The 20,669-nt window shown below is 43.7% G+C and overlaps 1 protein-coding gene across 2 annotated transcripts in view; it reads right to left on the bottom strand.

Annotated features, from left to right (window-relative positions):
• The window catches only part of LOC121571972 (ras/Rap GTPase-activating protein SynGAP), a 91,829-nt gene extending 72,566 nt beyond the window's left edge, over positions 1–19,263 (bottom strand). For both annotated transcript variants that reach the window (XM_041883785.1, XM_041883786.1), the window contains exon 1: positions 18,976–19,263. In XM_041883785.1, coding sequence (XP_041739719.1) covers positions 18,976–18,997 — 22 coding nt within the window. In that variant the 5' untranslated portion in view covers positions 18,998–19,263. The remainder of the gene's footprint in view (positions 1–18,975) is intronic.
• Positions 19,264–20,669: the final 1,406 nt, after the last annotated feature.

Genomic DNA, 20,669 nt, shown 5'->3' with positions numbered 1-20,669 from the left:
GCTGAAAAGTGCACCTTTCATGTTAACCAATAGGCCTATATGTAACTGAGCAGTGTGACGCTAGCGACATATCACATGGGCATATGCCCAAATCTAGGGGACAGGGATACACAACGAAACTACAACAATAAATCACCTTACCCTACTTGGAGGTAAGGTGATTTACATTCCCAGTCCAACGAGAATGCAATACTGTATATACAATTTGACTGTGTCATATTTTGTGCACTGTTAAAGTTGCACCTCCAGAAATAGAGAAAGAGTGCACAGGAAGCAAAAATTAAACTCTAGCGATGTCACTTCCGCAACACCCACTCCCTCACTCTCTCTCTTTCACACACACACGCCCCCAGCCCATTGCCATGGCAACTGAGAAAAGAATAGACCGTAAGGGACTGCTGGAGGGACTGCTGGAGGGACAGATTATCTGCAAAGGATAGAGCGAGAGATTCCAAGCAGGATGAAAAGAGAAATGGAAAGAGGAAAACGGGTTAGCGGGAGGATAGGACTTGCGTTCCACAGGAGAAGAAGAGAAGAGAACATCTGATAGAACTAGCTACGTAAAGGGGAAATGGAGGTTTGTGAATCATTGACACCGCAGTGGAAAAGGTGGAAGAGAGAGATAGTAGAAGGGGTAGGAACTGAAGGAAAGGAGGGCATTATTTTTTAAGAGAAGCCCACACTTTTTCTCCATGGCAACCCTGACACACGTGAAAGAGTGACTAGTCTCCTCCCTCTCTTGTTCTCTACAGTCTTTAAATGTAAAATATCACATGCACTATGTAGGAGGCCCTGCAGATCCCAAAAGTAGGAAGTAGATATTCCACCACTGTAGTTTTGTGTGGGCTTTTGATAACCTTGACCACTGCACACAGGAAACATTGGTCTGCTTCATAGTCACAATCATATTTTCTCCTTTTTGCTCACCCCTCCCCCTCTCTCTTTACCCATCTGCCCCTATTTCCTCCCCTTCGCTCCCTGTATTTCACTGTCTGCCACACTCTCTATTTTTCTCTGTCATTCAATAAGAATGCACCCTGAGCAAGTATGGCCTGAATTGAACATGTTTACAGTGCATCCTTCTCTCTACCTTTCCTTTAAGTCTGTGTTTTTGAAGTCTGTGTTTCTCAATACATTCAATACATTCGATACAGGGGCGTGCATAATTTAATTCTACCCCAGCACTTAACATACCTGATTCAACTAAAGGTCAAACAAACATTTGCACACCGTGAGGTTCCCACAGGCATGGATTGAGAAAGCAAAGGTAGAGGAAAGGAGGCTCTGTCAAAAGTATTAAAAAGGCCATAGACATCATTTTTTAAAGTAATCACTGATCTAATACAGTTGTATACGTGTAAGCAAGGGTTCCATTACTAAGCTCTCATCTATTCAGTCATAACAGATCGATTACTTCAAGGAGGAATGAAGAAAGATGCATTTGTAAAGTAGCAGAATGGGTTGCACTGTATTGATAGGCCAGTAGGGGATACTACCTTTGGGCACACACAATTCTCAGGGAATTACACTGGAATTCGGTAACACCACATTAAGTTGCTCTTATATATGTGTAGTAACACTGGAATTACACTGGAATTCGGTAACACCACATTAAGTTGCTCTTATATATATGTGTAGTAACACTGTAATTACACTAGTAACAACGTTGTATTAACATGTTGTTACTTAATACTTATGTAAATTGCATATTTGAGTAATTACACAAGAGGAATAGGGACCGTTCCTCATTCCACTTTTGTGACAACCAAAACTGCTCAACTCCATTATTATCCAGTTAAGGAACAATGATGTTGTACAGTGTTGTTACTGTAGTAGCTTCAGCATTGTATTTAGAGTAACTTAATATAAAGTGTTATCAGGAATTCAGATTCCACTTCACACTTTTGAATGCATGTATCTATCTGTATGTTGTCTGTCAACACAGGTATCCCTATGCCGCCTAGTGCATTGACTCATTTCAGCAACATGCCACTGTCCTTAAGTGCTGCCCAGTGTCTAGGGAGTTCAAAACATTTCAGCACCACAGCGCTGTCCGCACTGCTCTCACAGACTCACACTCACACCTGAGAACAATTGATCTAATTCACATTACGACCATGGTCAAATCCATGCTAACGCTAATGGGGTATGAAGTAGAAGTGCTCCATTAAAGTCATCAATGGAAAGTTGTGTCAAACCTTTCCTCATGTTCGATCTTAAACAGATCAACCGACCAAGGCTGGAATTCAATCAAACCCGCCATAGCAATATGTATTCATGTCTTTGTTTACAAACTTCACCACTTCACCCCATGCACACACTTCTTATTCTGAACAATGATAGCATACCTGTGAGGGGAGTCTACCTGGTAATAGTTTTAGGTCTATATATAGTACCCAAGACAGATCAGTAGCGGTGTGTGGGTAAAATCACTTGGGATGCCAAGCCAGAAAAAAAGCCATATTACAACATATGTGTTGTGATAATTGCATTGTTTGCTCTATAACCTGTTAGTTCATATGCCTTGCGACCTTGATATATAGGCCTAAGCAGGGGCGGTGTGTTCAATAGGGCGATATGGGCGACGCACTGCCAAACGGGAAAAGGAAGGGATTTTTTTTCTAATCAATTATATCACGGCAACAGTAGTTATCAGTGTTGTAATCTAGACGTCTGATCTGCCACAGTGCCACTAAATGTCCAATCAGGCTAAAGTCGTGCTTCAAATGCCCCCCTTTTGGGGCGATTTCAGTCAGGTTGAAAATCGCCCAGAAGTCTCTCATAGCCTCTAATGTAAAATAAAAAAAATTCAAATATCAGAGCTTTCAATACAATCTCTATGGGTTTCTGAGGGCTTGCACTTACGCGCTTTCGTCATACGTAACATAACCATGAACGTAACTAAGAAAAGAGCGGGTAGCCTCATCAATCAATTCACTACTACTGTGAAAATGGCTATAGCGTTCAGTGCAACTCGATTGTCTCTTTGAAATAAGTTACTTTTTGTCGGCGAACAAATGAAGATAAATTGGCAACGAAACAATTAGGACCTCCCAGACCAAATTTAATAATTCAACAGGTTTCTACTAAAGGGGGGAAGTCCTACACCCGAGGATTTTCCAAAAATTGGTACGAACGAAAAACCTGGCTAGCAGGCTGCGATGTAGCTAATGCAGTCTTCTGCTACCCCCTGCTTACTCTTTCACCCTGAAGGCGGCACGGCAGACAGCACCGCTTGGACAGTGACTGGTGTGTAACGGACATGCACCATCTTTCAGGAAAGATTAAGAAACATGAGCTGTCAAAGACCCACATGGATAGCTGTTTGAGATTGTCTGCTTTGGGGAGAGTGAACATTCCCACTCAACTGGATGAGGGATACAGGCTAGCTGTCCGCCGCCACAACGATGAGGTTAGTGTTGATAATCACAAGTTTACTGGAGAACTGAAACTGACAAGGCTGACAAGATAGGACCCTTTTGTCCATTGTTATTGGATAGGAACAGAACTTATAACCAGCTCCTGACCTAAATAGATCTTAGCACAACATTTTACTCAACATATCATATTCTATATTCACTATAACAAATATATTTACTACGACATTAGCAAGAACCGCCACATCCTCAGCCGGCTAATCCAGTGTGTGAAGTTTTGCGGAGTGTTTGAGTTAGCTTTGCGAGGCAAAGATGAAACTGAGGGCTCCACCAACCCTGGTAAGCCAACACTTTTGAGATCAGTCAATAAATGCTTCTGGTATTGACTTATATGCTGCCCCTGTCTTCATGTTGTTGCTGGACATATCTTTTTTTAAATGTGTGTAGGTCACCTAAATCATCAGAAAAATTGCCCCCCCTGAGAATTTTTTCAGGAGCCGCCACTGGGCCTAAGGCCAAGACAATAAGAATAATACATTCAACCACACCTTTGTTTCATCACAAAACCGGAGAGCAACGTCTGTCCGGTGAAGTCCACAAGCATATTGCATGTAAAAATCAGTTACATGACCTACAGAATGGTTTCATATTTCCGACATTTTCGGACTACTAAACAACTATTAATTTAGTACCATGGAGAGTTACTGCAAGTCACAAAGAAAACAGAAGCTGCCTCCACTATTCCAGCACCATTTCAACTTCAACATCATCAAATCACCTATGCTTAGTCTAATACAGTGACAACTAAAAGATAGCAAAAACCATTTAGTCCAATCAACGTAAGCTAAATATGATGTGGCTGTCCATGGTTCTGATTTGTGTGTGTGTGTGTGTGTGTGTGTGTGTGTGTGTTCGCTCGTGCAAGTAGAAAAAACATGTTGACTCACCCTACTTATAGAGAAACGCCAATGCCATCCTCCTCTCTTTCACGTTGACGAAACGGTCTACGACTCTGTCATACAGTACAAGCTTTTATTTTTTGTTGTCCTAGGCTACCTGTCTAAAATGCTTGCCCGCTAGTCTAACTTCCTTTCATGGCAACGTTAGCTAGTTAACATTAGCCTTCCACATCTAGCTACATATTGAACTTTCATCCTCTCAGTCCAGGGGCACAATGTATTTTATGTTTGGATCAGAATCGCTGTTATAATAATTGGCCAGTACGGATAATTCCAAATCCCTATCTTCATCCATGGCTAATTTAGGAAAGGACCGATTTTAGCTAGCTAGCTAGCCATCGGAGGACAACAACACAAGGAGATGCAACAATTCAAATTGTTTCTATCGATTACGTATTTCTCCCTTTTGGTGTGCCAGGACCATTCACAGTTGAGCTCACTCAGTTTAGCGCTACGGTGATTGGCTATTATTATTAAGTAGGGTGGAACAGACTGAGACAGGGTACTGTTTAAAAGGAGTGATCTGACATACTCACAAAAGGTTATAAGAAAGTGGCCAGATTTGGAACAGGAAAGAGCTTGTGTAAAACAACACATGGCCATGACGAAAGCCACTGCACACTATGGACTACTATGGAATTTGTTTAATTTTATTTCACCTTTATTAAACCAGAATGTTCCATTGACGTTAGAATACCTCTTTACGAAAGGAGGCATATTTGACCCATTCAAAACAACTACAGTGCATAAAAACATAAATATCAATAAATACCCACCACCATCATAAATACATGTAGGCCTGAAAAACTGTATCTTTAGCCTTGAACTCCTCTATCAGGATAATGTACTCTAAATTCAACGAATTCTGGAGATTATTCCAAGACCAAGAAAACCAGATAACTAAATGCTGTTTTACCAAGTTATGTGGTCTGACCCTTGGCACCTGGAATAACAACTTAACTTACACAGTAAAATGTAACACAATTTGGGGGTTTATATGTTCCCACCTCCATTTTGTGTTAAAACTACTCTGGTCATGGTGTTGATATCTTTGGAGTTAAAACTACACTAAATGGAGTAAATATCCAACTCTCAGAGAGTTACTTAAATTTAACTCCAATTGCCAATTTACGATTTTCAGTGTTGTTTTTGATAAACTCCCTAGCCATTTTACACTTTTCTGTGTTGTTTTGAATTACAATCAACTCCAGCAGAGTACATTTCTCTTTCAGTTTACTTCCTTTGAGTTATACAGCTGTAAAACCTTGTTTTAATATTTCTTAATATGTCACATTATAGTGGTTTGCAATGTGATATCCAATCTCTATGTCACGTTCGTTTAAGGACGGGTCAGACCAAGGCGCAGCGTGAAATGCGTACATGTTTATTACACTGATAAACAACGACAAAACAACAAAACGAAACGTGAAGCCTAAGGCTAACACAATACAAGCCTCCAACACGGAACAAGATCCCACAACTAACGAGTGCCAAATGGCTGCCTAAGTATGATCCCCAATCAGAGACAACGAGCGACAGCTGCCTCTGATTGGGAACCACACCGGCCAACATAGATCTACACATACTAGAATAACAACATAGAATATACACACCCTGACTCAACATATAAGAGTCCCCTGAGTCAGGGCGTGACAGTACCCCCCCCCCCCAAAGGTGCGGACTCCGACCGAGTGGCGCAGTGGTCTAAGGCACTGCATCGCAGTGCTAGCTGTGCCACTAGAGATCCTGGTTCAAATCCAGGCTCTGTCGTAGCCGGCCGCGACCGGGAGACCCACGGGGCGGCGCATAATTGGCCCTGCGTCGTCCAGGGTAGGGGAGGCAATGGCTGGCAGGGATGTAGCTCAGTTGGTAGAGCATGGCGTTTGCAACGCCAGGGTTGTGGGTTCAATTCCCACGGGGGGCCAGTATGAAAAATAAAATCATGTATGCACTGTAAGTCACTCTGGATAAGAGCGTCTGCTAAATGACTAAAATGTAAATGTAAAAATGGTAGGGGCCGGGTTGGCATTCCGCCTCGGAGGCGGTTCCGGCTCCAGGCGTGACGACCACATACTCTCCGCCGCCCTGTTGTGCCCCTGGTCTGGTCTGGACCTCAGCGCGCTGCTTCCCCTCTCCTTCCTCCCACGATACTCCAAGCCCTGTCTGGACCCTGGTGTGGGAGACCCCGAACCTGGAGAGGAACTGACGTCTGGGTCTGGACTGGAGCCGCTGACTGGAGCGGGACCGGGCGCCGGTGGAGCGGACCGCTCAGGCTCCGGACTGGAGCCGCTGACCGTAGCTGGACTAGGCACCGGTGGATCGGACTGCTCTGGCTCCGGGCCGGACTAGGAACACGTACCACTGGCTTGGTGCGAGGAGCAGGAACGGGTCGGGCCAGACTGGGAACACGCACCACTGGCTTGGTGCGGGAAGCAGGAACGGGCCGGGCCGGACTGGGAACACGCACCACTGGTCTGGTGCAGGGAGCGGGCCGGGCCGGACTAGGAACACGTACCACTGGCTTGGTGCAAGGAGCAGGAATGGGCCGGGCCGGACTGGGAACACACACCACTGGCTTGGTGCGAGGAGCAGGAACGGGCCGGGCCGGGCCGGACTGGGGACACGCACCACTGGCTTGGTGCGAGGAGCAGGAACGGGCCGGGCCGGACTGGCGACATGCACCACTGGCTTGGTGCGAGGAGAAGGAACGGGCCGGGCCGGACTGGGGACACGCACCACTGGCTTGGTGCGGGGAGCAGGAACGGGCCGGGCCAGACTGGGAACACGCACCACTGGCTTGGTGCGGGGAGCCGGACTGGGAACACGCACCACTGGCCTGGTGCGAGGAGCAGGAACGGGCCGGGCCGGCCGGACTGGGAACACGCACCACTGGCCTGGTGCGAGGAGCAGGAACGGGCAGGGCCGGACTGGGAATATGCACCACTGGCTTGGTGCGAGGAGCATGAATGGGCCGTACCGGGCTGGCGACACGCACCACTGGCTTGGTGCGGGGAGCAGGAACGGGCCGTACCAGGCTGGCGACACGCACCACTGGCTTGGTGCGGGGAGCAGGAACAGGCCGGGCCGGACTGGCGACACGCACCACTTGCTTGGTGCGAGGAGCAGGAACAGGCCGGACTGGGAACACGCACCACGGGCTTGGTGCGAGGAGCAGGAACAGGCCGGGCCGGACTGGGAACACGCACCACGGGCTTGGTGCGAGGAACAGGAACGGGCCGGACCGGACTGTGGAGGCGGACTGGAGGTCTGGAGTGGAGAGCTGGCACAACCCGTCCTGGCTGGCTGCCCACTTTCGCACGACACGTGCGGGGCGCTGGCACAGAACGCACTCGGCTGTGCATGCGCACTGGCGATACAGTGCGTTTCTCCGCATACCTGGGTTCCTCTATTAACCCCCGCTCCTTATGCTGCCTAACCAGCTCCTCTCTCCGTGCCTCTACTTCCTCCTTCTCTCTACGAGCCTCCTGCAGTGCCTCCTCTTGAATGGCTCTCTCCCGCTCTATTCTAGCTATCAGCCCTCGTAATGTGGTGGCTTCCTCTCTTACCCTACAGAACCGATCCTTCTCTCTCTCTCGGCACTTCTCCTCCAGTGAGGACTCCTCCGGGAGTCCCCACAAGTTAGGGAACAGACACTCATCGTCGTCGTCATCCTCTGACTCCTCAATATAGAACTGTTCCCACTCTTCTTCCCATGGTTGTAGGGAATCAATCTGGAAACCCACCGGGTGCAGTGGTCGGGGCTCTTCTCTCACGTTCCCCGACCACCCCTTTAGCCCCCACCAAAAAAATGATTGGGGCTGCTTCTCGGCCTTCCTCCCCGGCCGGTTTCTGTGTTGACGTTGTTCCTCTCCTGCCTGGGCCTCCTTCTTCGCCCAGGGTCCTTTTCCCGCAAATATCTCCTCCCAAGACAAAATCTTCCCCACCTGTGTCCAGGGTGTTTGCTCCTGGGCACGCTGATTGGTCCGTGTTTGGTGGGATCTTCTGTCACGTTTGTTTAAGGACGGGTCAGACCAAGGAGCAGCGTGAAATGCGTACATGTTTTTACACTGATAAACAACGACAAAACAACAAAATGAAACGTGAAGTCCTAAGGCTAACACAATAAAAGCCTCCAACACGGAACAAGATCCCACAACTAACGAGTGCCAAATGGCTGCCTAAGTATGATCCCCAATCAGCTGCCTCTGATTGGGAACCACACCGGCCAACATAGATCTACACATACTAGAATGACAACATAGAAAACACAACATAGAATATACACACCCTGACTCAACATATAAGAGTCCCCTGAGTCAGGGCGTGACACTCTATTGGCATCCAAATTGCAGGAAGATATCCAGCACTTTTACATTACCCACAATTAGCATTTAGAATACCTGTCATAGTAGGGGAGACTACCTACTCAATGTAAACTGGAACAACTATGTCACTAACGGTTTATATAAATCCAACCACTTACAGATGGGATTAGTTTAGAAAAATGATGTTTCTTATTTTTGTGTAGCATCAAATCAACCTTCAACAGAGCATTGTAGGAACTATGTCAATGAGGCCCCTCCCATATCTGTGGATAAGCCATAGATTTAACTCCCTGTCTCTGGTTACTCTTAATGGAGTTAAAAATACTCTGTCCCAATCAACTCCAATTATCAACACTAACTCCAAGGTCTCTTGAGGGTTAAGATAACTCCCTGTAGTTTCAATTTAACCCACATTTCTTTAACACAGTGATTTCAACTATCCTTGATTTACTGTGTAGTTGGGATGTTCTGAGGTTATAAGAATCATGGCTGGCCTGGGTCAAGGAAAATAGGTACAGTGGTACGTTTACCAGTCATAGCCTTGTAAAATAAATACAATTATGTGTGAGGAGCATCCAGTGACAAATCTCAACACTCCATGATACAAGATGTCCAAAAGGTGCTGTGTCAACTGATGCATGCATAGAGATTATATCACCAAAATCAATGTGGCAGACACAAGTCTTTTCTGTTGTTGTTGGCTAGGCCTACTGTAAGTCAAAAACGTTGCCTTAAAAAAATGGGATATACAGTGCCTTTGTAAAGTATTCAGACCCCTTGACTTGTTACGTTATAGCCTTATTTTAAAATTGATTAAATAAAATAAAATCCTCAGCAATCTACACACAATACCCCATACTGACAAAGCGAAAACAGGTTTTTAGAAAATTTAGAAAATGTGATAAAAATACAAAACAGAAATACCTTATTTACATAAGTATTCAGACCCTTTGCTATGAGACTCGAAATTGAGCTCAGGTGCATCCTGTTTCCATTGATCATCCTTGAGATGTTTCTAAAACTTGATTGGAGTCCCACCTGTGGTAAATTCAATTGATTGGACATGATTTGGAAAGACACACACCTGTCTATATAAGGTCCCACAGTTGACAGTGAATGTCAGAGAAAAAACCAAGCCATGAGGTCGAAGGAATTCTCCATATAGCTCCGAGAAAGGATTCAATCGAGGCGCAGATCTGGGGAAGGGTACCAATAAATGTCTGAAGCATTGAAAGTCCCCAAGAACACAGTGGCCTCCATCATTCTTAAATGGAAGAAGTTTGGAACCACCAAGACTCTTCCTAGAGGACCAAAGGTTTGACATTTAAGGAACAAAGGATTGACAACCGTCCCATATAGATTGCAAAATAGTTGGGAAGAGATTTTTGACGTACCGATTCCATGGCATAGTGTTTATGAACTGATACGCAAAACGACACCGGATTCAAAACTTTGAATTTTTCAATTTAAATTATTATACAAAATTCTGGCTACCAATATAATGTTATTTATTTGGGGATACAATATTCCCAGCTCTGCAGATTTTGCTGCGAAGAGACAGAATCATTAGATCGTTTGTTTTGGTACTGTCCATTTGTAGTTTGTTTTTGGTCACAGGTCCAGGAATGGCTGAAGGATTGTGATATTTACCTGGCGCTAACCCAGCAGATAGCGCTACTGGGTGATCTGAAAAGTCATATTCAATCGATCAATAATATAATAATACTGAAAATAAAATTCAATTTACAATCTGTAGAAACAATGAGAATAGAAGAGCTCAATTTCTTCCACGGCCCTCCTCATCCCGGGCCAGTGGAACCGGCGGTGACCCGTTCCCGGGTCTTCCATATTCCCAGGTGCGCCCCTAACAGGTGGGTGTGGGCCAGCTGAAGAACGGTTCCTACGTACCGTCGGGGCAGCAACAAAACCTCTCGAAGTTCCCCCTGTTGGCACGACACCTGATACAAAAGGTTATTCTTAATTTGGAAATGGGGGTATCGCCAGTCACTCACCCCCGGAAGTAGCTGTCCATCCACCGCTATCACTTGGGCTGCGGCAGCTTTTAAATTCGGATCCTCCCACTGGGCCGTCCCGAATTGGCCCCTCAGTTGGCCCCCAACGAGGTTCTTGACTGGCCCCTCAAAATCGAGAAGGGGGAGGCTGGGCTCCTCCTCCAGTGGTTCCCCAGGAGGTTCGGGTTCCGGCTCCCCCTCCGACTCCGGACCCGTAGAGTCAGGTTGGTTAACCGGTGGCGTCCTGGCCGCACAGGCGAGGGGTCATCCCCGCTCTCTTCTTTGGCCGGCTCGTATCTTTTTTTTCAACTCATGCCCCCATAGAACAGCGGACAATCCCATCCCACTAGGATAGGTACCGGCAGCTCTGGTACTGCACCCACCATCATCTGGCAGCTCCCTTGTGGTGTCACGATGTTGGTACATACGGCAGGATACCGATTTGTGTCACTGTGAACAAAGGAAATGGACATCTCCCTACCCCGTTCGGTCTCCTGGTTCAGCAGGCTCGTGGTTACGAGCGTAACCATGCTTCTGGAGTCTAATAGCGCTTCCATGTCGTGTCCGTCAACCTTCACCGGAACCATGGGTGCAGTTGATTCACGGTGCGCCCAACAGGAGGTGACATAGTTCACGGTGTGTCCCACCTGGCCTCCGGTGCTAACAGAGGTGACCACATATACTCAAAAAGAACCAAATGAAGGCAATTGGCATAAATGATCTTGTATTAGGAAAATGTATTATATTTGGACAGTACAAATTACCTTTGGGCTTAATTCAGTATATACAGAAATAAGACTCTTCAGAATGGAATCAAATGCAATGTATATAACTCGCAATAAACCCAAATTGTATGGTGTAAAACTCAACACTACAATTCAGAAACAAAAGCAATCAGTATGGTATCATGCAAGAGAAAAGGCTTCAATCAGAAACAGAACAAATCAGTATGGTATCATGCACGAGAACTATAATTCATAAACTCATAGCAAACTCAGTAATTCAAAAAACAAACATTTAATGAAGAAAAAAACGGTTGCAACCTTTAAAACCATGGGGTACCCTTTATTACTATTCAGAGCTCTGAAATGTAAAATGTATCTTACTACGTTGCAGGGCTTTGTCCCTCAATGGGACTAGATGAACAAAAGCAAGTGTGGTCCTTGCGCTTCTCTGTGTCTGTGTGTGGGTGTTTGTGAGTTCTGGGAGTGTGAGTAACAAATGCATGCGAGAGCGGTCCGTATTCAGTGCAGTGGTGGGAAACGGAGGGCTAGCTTTGCTAGTTAGACAAATTAATTTTTTCACAAGACCTAAACTACTCTGACACACAGTACTCACGATACAACTGTCTCACTAGCTACTCTGAACAAACAGTAACTCTAGAATTGCCGGTATCTAGAGTCGCTGTCTGTCTTGTCTCTCGATGATCAATTCTTCTTAGCCACTCACACAGTTTATACGCTACACACACTACTTAGTCCAGCAAATGGTCAAAACTGTCCGACATTCACAGGGGATCAAAATCACCTCAGTTATCCAATCTAACCTTAAAACCAGACCAGTCCCCTTGCTATTGGTTGAAACGGACTGAACTCTTGCTCTGCCCAATCGAACTGCCCCATTTGTGCCATCTGCCTTGGCATTAACTGGTAGCAGTAAAGGGCCTGGGGATACACTAATGTTAGCCAGCTAGCTAAAAATGTATCTATGGGCTGTATGCAATTGTGGAGAGTTAATTAAATTGTTTCTTTGTCATCTTGCTAGCTAGTTATATAGCTGTGGCCATCTGGCTAGTATCAACAAGGGATTTCTACAACAATAGCAACATTAGCGCAGCTAGTTAGCTAGATAACATTCACTAGACCATAAAGCAACTCATGCATTGCCAACACTACTGCCACCTTCTGGTTTGGAGTATTTTAACAAGTCTAAGTGGCTGACGACTTCAAGATTTTTGCTATGTGAACACAAAGGAGATTGACTGCCAGCCTTGGCCAAAAACACTATATATACAAAAGTATGTGGACACCCCTTCAAATTAGTGGATTCGGCTATTTCAGCCACACCTGTTGCTGACAGGTGTATAAAATCGAGCACACAGCCATTCAATCTCCATAGACAAACATTGGCGGTAAAATGGCCTTAATGAAGAGCTCAGTGACTTTTAACGTGGCACCGTCATAGGATGCCACCTTTCCAACAAGTCAGTTTGTCAAATTTCTGTCCTGCTAGAGCTGCCCCGGTCAACTGTAAGGGCTGTTATTGTGAAGTGGAAACATCGGACTCTGGAGCAGTGGAAATGCGTTCTCTGGAGTGATGAATCACGCTTCACCATATGGCAGTCCGACGGACAAATCTAGGTTTGGTGGATGCCAGGAAAACGCTACCTGCCCCAATGCATAGTGCCAACTGTAAAGTTTGGTGGAGAAGGAATAATGGTCTGGGGCTGTTTTTTGTGTTCCAGTGAAGGGAAATCTTAACACTACAGCATACAATGACATTCTAGATGATGCTGTGCTTCCAACTTTGTGGCAACAGTTTGGGGAAGGCCCTTTCTTGTTTCAGCATGACAATGCCCCCGTGCACAAAGCGAGTTCTATACATAAATGGTTTGTCAAGATCGGTGTGGAAGACCTTGACTGGCCTGCACATAGCCCTGACCTCAACTCCATCGAACACCTTTGGGATGAATTGGAACGCAGACTGCGAGCCAGTCGGCCCCGCAGCAATGTTCCAACATCTAGTGGAAAGCCTTCCCAGAAGAGTGGAGGCTGTTATACCAACAAAGGCGGGACCAACTCCATATTAATGGCCATGATTTTGGAATGAGATGCTCGACAAGCAAGTGTCCACATACTTTTGGTAATGTAGTGTATTCCCACACATGTGGTTTCTCATTGCTGCATCGCCTAATTTTGTGTGAGGCAAAAGAGTAGGCTAGGTGTGCTTCAATTAGCTCGTTTGGTGCAGTGGGAACAGGGGTGTAGTGCAGTGGAGGCTCCTCAGAGGAGGAAGGGGAGGACCATCTTTTTCAGTGAATTTCTTAAAAATAAAAATAGTAAAACATTTAAAGTTATCCTTTTAGATAAAACTATACGAAATATATTCACATCACCAAATAATTGATTAAAACAGACTGTTTTGCAATGAAGGTCTATAGTATCCTCAACAGCACTCTGTAGGGTAGCACCATGGTGTAGCCCGAGGACAGCTAGCTTCCTTCCTCCTCTGGGTACATTAACTTCAATACAAAACCTAGGAGGCTCATGGTTCCCACCCCCTTCCATAGACTTACACAGTAATTATGACAACTTCCGGAGGACATCTTCCAACATATCAGAGCTCTTGCAGCATCAACTGACATGTTGTCCACCCAATCAAAGGATCAGAGAATTAATCTAGTACTGAAAGCATACACTACAGCTAGCTAGCACTGCAGTGCATAAAATGTGGTGAGTAGTTGACTCAAAGAGAGAGAACGACAATAGTTGAACAGTTTTGAACAAATTAATTTCTTCAAAAATGAAGGAGAAGCCAGAGAGAGATAGCTATATTTCATACTTTTTTTCACTTTCACTTTCACTTACTTAGCTAGCTAGCAAATGCAGCTACCTAGCTAGTTTAACCTACTCAAACACCTGGCTTAAACAGAGGGATAGCTGACTATGACTATCCAACACAAAACTGGAACCCTTCCAATTCAAGGTAAACTTTTGGTTTTACAAATGTATTGCCACTGGGCCGCTGGTGTAACTGCTAAACTGCTTATTGAACTACTTACTGACTGTAACATTACTGCATGATTGTAGCAGGTTTACTAACGCCTTAGTTCTATTAGCTATGTTGACTATGACGTTACTTTAGCTAATATGGTGACACTGATCTAGGCTGTGTGTAGCGGTTTTGATATGGTTTGGCTTGGAAAGGTTTTTTCGCCTGGTCACATACAGCTGATGTGTTGTGCATTGAAGTCCACAATTGAAGGGAACATGTGAGAGGATGAGAGTACATCGATGCGAGAAGGAGTACAACGTGATGGCTTTGAAAGTGAACCGTGTGATCAGGGGTGTATTTATTCAGCCATTTCTGTTGTAAAACGTTTATTAAACAGAAGCAAACGAAACGAAATGGGGATAAACATACCTGGATTTGTCCAATAGAAACTCTCGTTTGCACCTATTGGACTAAGGAGTATGCCCTATCTGTCACCTCAAATTTTTCTCTCGACCTGTGTGAACCTACGTTGTAAACTTTCATTCATAGGCTAGATTGTAGCAACCTCATGATGGGTATAGGGAAAATTCGAGTATCATGTGGTAGCCTAAACCTGTCGATTTGACATTGAACTGGGTGAAAGGAATATGAATGACATTCATCCAATATGCTGTAATAGAAATAAGGTCATGCTGATGAGAAAAAACATCGTGCTCCCTATTCATCTTAAAAGACACCGACTTCCACTGTAGTGCTGCTAGAGAGCACCGGAGTGTCGCTCCGCCACTTCTCACAATGGTGCTCGTTTAGTAAAGTTAGATCAAAGCTGAATCAATGTCTTGGAAGATCACATAGCCTAATGATTAGGTCTAATTAGTATTCTACATAACAGAAACAAATATAATAGCATAGTATAACGTTACTGTTACATCAAAAACACCACCTAATTTCTCACGAGATTTTAGGATGGTTAACTGAATAGTCACACTTTTTTTCTCATGCGGCCAAAACTCAACCGCGCGCGCCACTGGGCAGAATGTGCTTGGATTGAAACAGAATACAGAAAGGCTGTAGGTTAGGCATCTGCTCTAATTTGTTCATGAAACATTAATTCAAGAAGATCTAAATGCATATTCCCATGAAACTGATTGAGATCAAATGACTGGCATGCAGATGAAGGTGGTTTGGACGTTTCACTGGTAAAACGTGATAAGAATGATCGTTCACGATTGACAGTGATGATGGCCTATTTTGAAATGAGGTATGCCTAGCTTGATGTTTGAGGGTATTAAAAATATAAAATGTTCTTGAAACAATATGTGTGGGCATAGGCAGAGGTTGCAATTGGAAGATGCATTTTATACATCTTCTATAATGAGATGCAATAGGCTACATTTTGTCGACGCTGCCCCCCCTCTCCCAATTTTATTTTACATGTAGGCGACACTGGCCTACAAATGTCCCGCAAAATTATTCTGTTGTCCGCATTTTGGTATTTTAAATGTGGTCACCCTACATGGGGACCCGTGTCTGAATTTACTCAGTAACACCAGTAACCGTCCGCCTCACACCTGACAGATTCCCTCAGTGAGCCCTGGGTTTCAACTGGCAACCTTCTATTTACTCTAGTGTATGCATGAAACGGTTTATTTGTGTGTGCTTGCTGCTGTATCAGTAAAGGGGTGGGTGTGTTGGGGTGTGTGCAAGGTCACGTGTAGCTCAGTTGGTAGAGCATGGCGTTTGCAACGCCAGGGTTGTGGGTTCCATTCCTACGGGGGGCCAGTATGAAAATGTATGCACTCACTAACTGCAAGTCGCTCTTGATAAGAGCGGCTGCTAAATGACTAAAATGTAAGTGATGATGCATTTCCTAAGGGCTATTACATCCTTTTCAGTCTATCTATGAATCGAGGACAGATGACTATTTTCTGCATCTCACAGGACCAAAACTACATTCCCATTTCTCTCTAGCTGAAACGGAGCACACTGGGTTTGTTTCACAGGGTGAGTAACTCACTAAGAGTAATTCAGAGACACAGAGACGTGATAGTCCGGGGTCCCATTGTGACATAGCTACGAGGCTCTGAGACCACACAGCCCGACTGCGCACCTCCCCAAAATTCCCAACCAACTCGGCTCCATGTATGCCTCTATCCATTTGAATGTGTTGACAGTTGGAGAAATTGCTTGAGCAGCGCTGAGAATGCGAAAAGTATGAAAGCTAACAGTCCAATATTCTAGAACACTGCTGTGCTTAATACACATGTTGTGCTCTGATAGGGTTTTACGATAGGATTTTACAAGTAGGCCTAATGGATTTTGGTAAATAGAAGATTACAAATACATTCGTAAAGGCCCAATCAAGTTAAAAAACAATGCTATAACCTTAATCATTATGTTGTACAATGAATTTAGGAATTCATGTTTTATTGCAAATGTGTTTTTATTGCAAATGTGTTTTATAAATTAAAAATCTCTGAAACATTTTTTTAAGTATAAGGAAACAAAAACTGTAAGTAGTTTTGTCATTTGAGTGAAGTATCCCTTTAGGACAGTGGCATTCAAAGTCGGGGTTGCGAGGGAACTGCAGTAGGGCCGCCACCCCCCCAAAGAAAAATACTAAGAAAAATACAATTGTATTGAGTAATGTATTTATTTTAATAAGAGATGAAAATGCTATGAATTGAAGGCTATTTGTTGATGTAAAAATCGAAATTGAACGATTTTAAGGCTGTGTCATTAGATTTGGGGTGGGGTCACGAGATATTCTTGGGGAAAAAATGGGGTCCTGAGAAATTCTGGCAAAAAAAAATGGTGTCCCAGCTGAAAAAGTTTGATTAGCACTGCTTTAAGACGTCCTTATATTATGTACCCTTCAAATAAAGTGTTACCCAAAATCAAAATGTCACATCTAACTGTCCTAACAGTTTCATAACATAATTCAACACCCTTCTCTGAGTTAGCAGTGGTTTTAGTCATAAAAACAATTGTACCATGATTCTGAAGATCTTTTCTGATACAATTTATGAGACACTTTAAGGGTCCAAGTGAACTTCTCAAAGCTAAGCAAACTCGCAAGGAAGTACCAGTGCATTACAGCAACAAACTCAATGATTGGGTTACAGCACGTACAGTAATGTTGATGTCTTCGATAATGTCAAAATATTTTGGGGCAAAACATTTGACAATTCTGTTGATAAGCTGAGATCATTATATATTCAAATGAATGTCTACAGAATGACAAAACATGAAAGAAAAGCTGAGTGAAGTTGCATGTTTGCTCTTTCAAGTGTTAAGGAACCAAGCTATTATTTTTCATTTTACAAATAAGAAATGTTCTCCATTCTCAATCAAGTTGAATTGGTAAATGTTTATTCTGTTTTATTTTGTGGAGGGGAGTACTCAGACTAAGATTGAGATGGACTTTGAGATGATTAATGTTATATTTGTTATGAACTAAAAAAAGTAGTTCTTACTGAGCAAGGCCTTTTGATTTCCTTATTGTGCTATGAATGAACGTTTTTTAAAACATAAGTCTTAAGACTGCATTTACACATGCAGCCAAATTCTGATATTTTGCCCAATTTTGGCGAAAGATCCGATCTGATTGGTCAAGAGACCAATTAGTGGAAAAAAATCAGAATTTAAGTTTCCTCAAACATATATTCGTGGTCCTTGTGAGTATGGTTAACCCCTGACTACATCACAGTATTAAGAAGAGCCTTAAAATTATTTATACACGGTCTGTTAATTATGCCTTTATAGGCTGATTAACCAATTAGTCCAGTCACAATAAGATCTCAATATATTTACATCAGGAAATTCATACAAAGCAGATACACAGTTCCGTTAACAGTCCAACATTGAGACTTCTAACGTCCTAAGCTATAACACAAACCTGTATCATCTTGATCATATGTATATCCATATTTAAGAAATATTAAATTATTTCATTTTTTTGGGCTATGCAAAACACGGACTTAATTGACCCTCAGCTCCCATGACCCCCTGCTCCAATTATTCTCACCTCAATTCCACGACTCTTCACGGTTGGGCTATTTAGAAATCTAAAAATACACTTTGTGTGCAGTGCAGTGGCTGGCGTAGGCGTTAGTAAAATACTCTGAGGCTAACAGCTCCCCCCTACAAATGAGAAGTGCACTGTAGAAAGGGTCAGGTTGTGCATTGATAATAAAACACATTTCGTATCAATAATTAAAAAATGACCGACTTTTACACACTATTAGAACATCAAGTACTTTTAATGCTGTATAATAATCTCAGAGTATTTCAGGACCAACTAGTCAAGCATTCAGTGTTTCCATCAACTGAAATAGTAAAGAAGACATGTCCTTGAAAAACATATATACAGCTACAGTGCATAAACGCACAACATTTGTCCACCACTGTCAACAGCAAATCAAATAGTCCAGTTGACAAAGCAACACGATTATTTCATACCTTACGAAATGATACAGCCCGACACAATCTCACAACCTGCACTGTACCACTTCCTCATTCTCTGTGGGTGATGAGGCAACGAGAGGGAGGGAGATTGTAAGAGCTGTTAAATATCTGGGTATCTTACCTTGCGAGGAGACATAGGACATGGTCCAAACACATCGGAGTCACCGAGAGCAAGCTCTCAGCACTTTCAATCTCGTCAGTATAGAAATTCCATTAATTAGACAGTTACACAATGATCGCGCAAAGCCTAGGAACCGTTAACTGACAAAATACAACAGCGATGTATAAAAATTACTCAGTCCATCTCCGTTGGAAGCCATTTCCGACGATAAAGTAAAGGACATAAACAGAAATGCATGTAAATTGTAGTCTACATAGAAAAAGGGTATATCACACGAGCCGAAGTGAGTGGGAGAGAGAGGCAAGAAGAGGTGGAGCGTTTGAGCGCTTGCGTGTGCAATGCATTAGGCTACCAAGTGCACGGTATAGGCTATCTTAATCGTTCTCTACCTAATTATCATAAGATCAAAGTCTATGGCCATTGAATTTAGTCCCATTGAATGAAACTCTTTTCCGCGTTCTTGTAGGCGCACGCTCATACGCTTGGCACCCACACGTACTTTCAAAATAGTGCACGGGAGCTTGGCGGGTAGTGTCAATGTGTAATATCATAGACTATTATATTTTCGGGTTTATTTTCTCTGTTGTTATTAAAGCGGCAATCAGCAGTTGAAACAATAACAAAGCGTAGTCCCCGCCCGTTTCGGTAAAAAGCTGAGGGACGGGGCTGGAGAAATGGATGTAACATATATGCTATCACAAATATAGTTTTAAACATGTTTTGAGGCTATATAGTGTCTGTTTACATTTACTTTGTTTACAAACATTGGAGTAAAACAAGCTTATATTTGGGGTTTTGATGGGGTACGACAGTTGAACTAAGCTAATGATGCATTTACATAAGTTATATTCTTCACTAATCAATGGGTACATATCATTCATTTATAAGTACATGTATATAGCAAATGCAGATTGCCCCTTTAAGCATGGAGGTAATTTCTGTAATTAAATACTACCTACTTCATTCATCTCAACTTTTACAGGATTTACATATTTTATAACCTACCAACCACCAGTGAAAGTAGATGGCATGATTTCAGGGAAAGTAGAACGCATTATTTAGGGGGAGGGGTTAGAGGCTACTCAAACTCCCCTGTTTTTATGTTTTCCCATCTCCTAATTTTGTGGTAGGCTACACATTTGTAGCATATCCTACACTACAACAACCGTGGCTATGTGAACCCTGCCTTACCATCCTCAAATCGAATCGGCCTTACCTACCTAAGGGACGCAGACGGCATTTACTGTATGATCGATGAGAAATGTCATATGGCAAATGGACGGCCCCTAACTAGACATCCGCGGGCGCGCTAAAAACAGGCCGATGGCCTCAGGTCGAGCGCCAAGGCCCGTTCTTCCGGGAAGTCACAAAATAAAGTTTCTAGGACACTCGGTTTCCGAGATATAATTTGTTTCTTTTTTTAAATTATTTCTAATGTACCGGACAATTCCACAGGGTGTCGACCCACTGTATATGGCAAATTTACATTTCATCACCAAATGGACATGGCCGTTTCTCGTAAACGGAACAGACTTCAAAGACGAAACTCGGTGAGCAGAGGGGTGGCCAGATGTACTTTTAGCCTGGAAACAAGATGGCGTCGAGGCCACAACGCTCTTTGAGTTAATGCACTGTCACGAACGTTGAGAGACGGGTCGGACCAAGGTGCAGCGTGAAAAGCGTACATGTTTATT

Source organism: Coregonus clupeaformis, chromosome 8 (assembly GCF_020615455.1).
Source record: "Coregonus clupeaformis isolate EN_2021a chromosome 8, ASM2061545v1, whole genome shotgun sequence".
Classification (NCBI taxonomy): domain Eukaryota; kingdom Metazoa; phylum Chordata; class Actinopteri; order Salmoniformes; family Salmonidae; genus Coregonus; species Coregonus clupeaformis.
The sequence above is the reverse complement of the archived record's forward strand: the minus strand, read 5'-3'. Positions and strand labels throughout refer to the sequence as shown.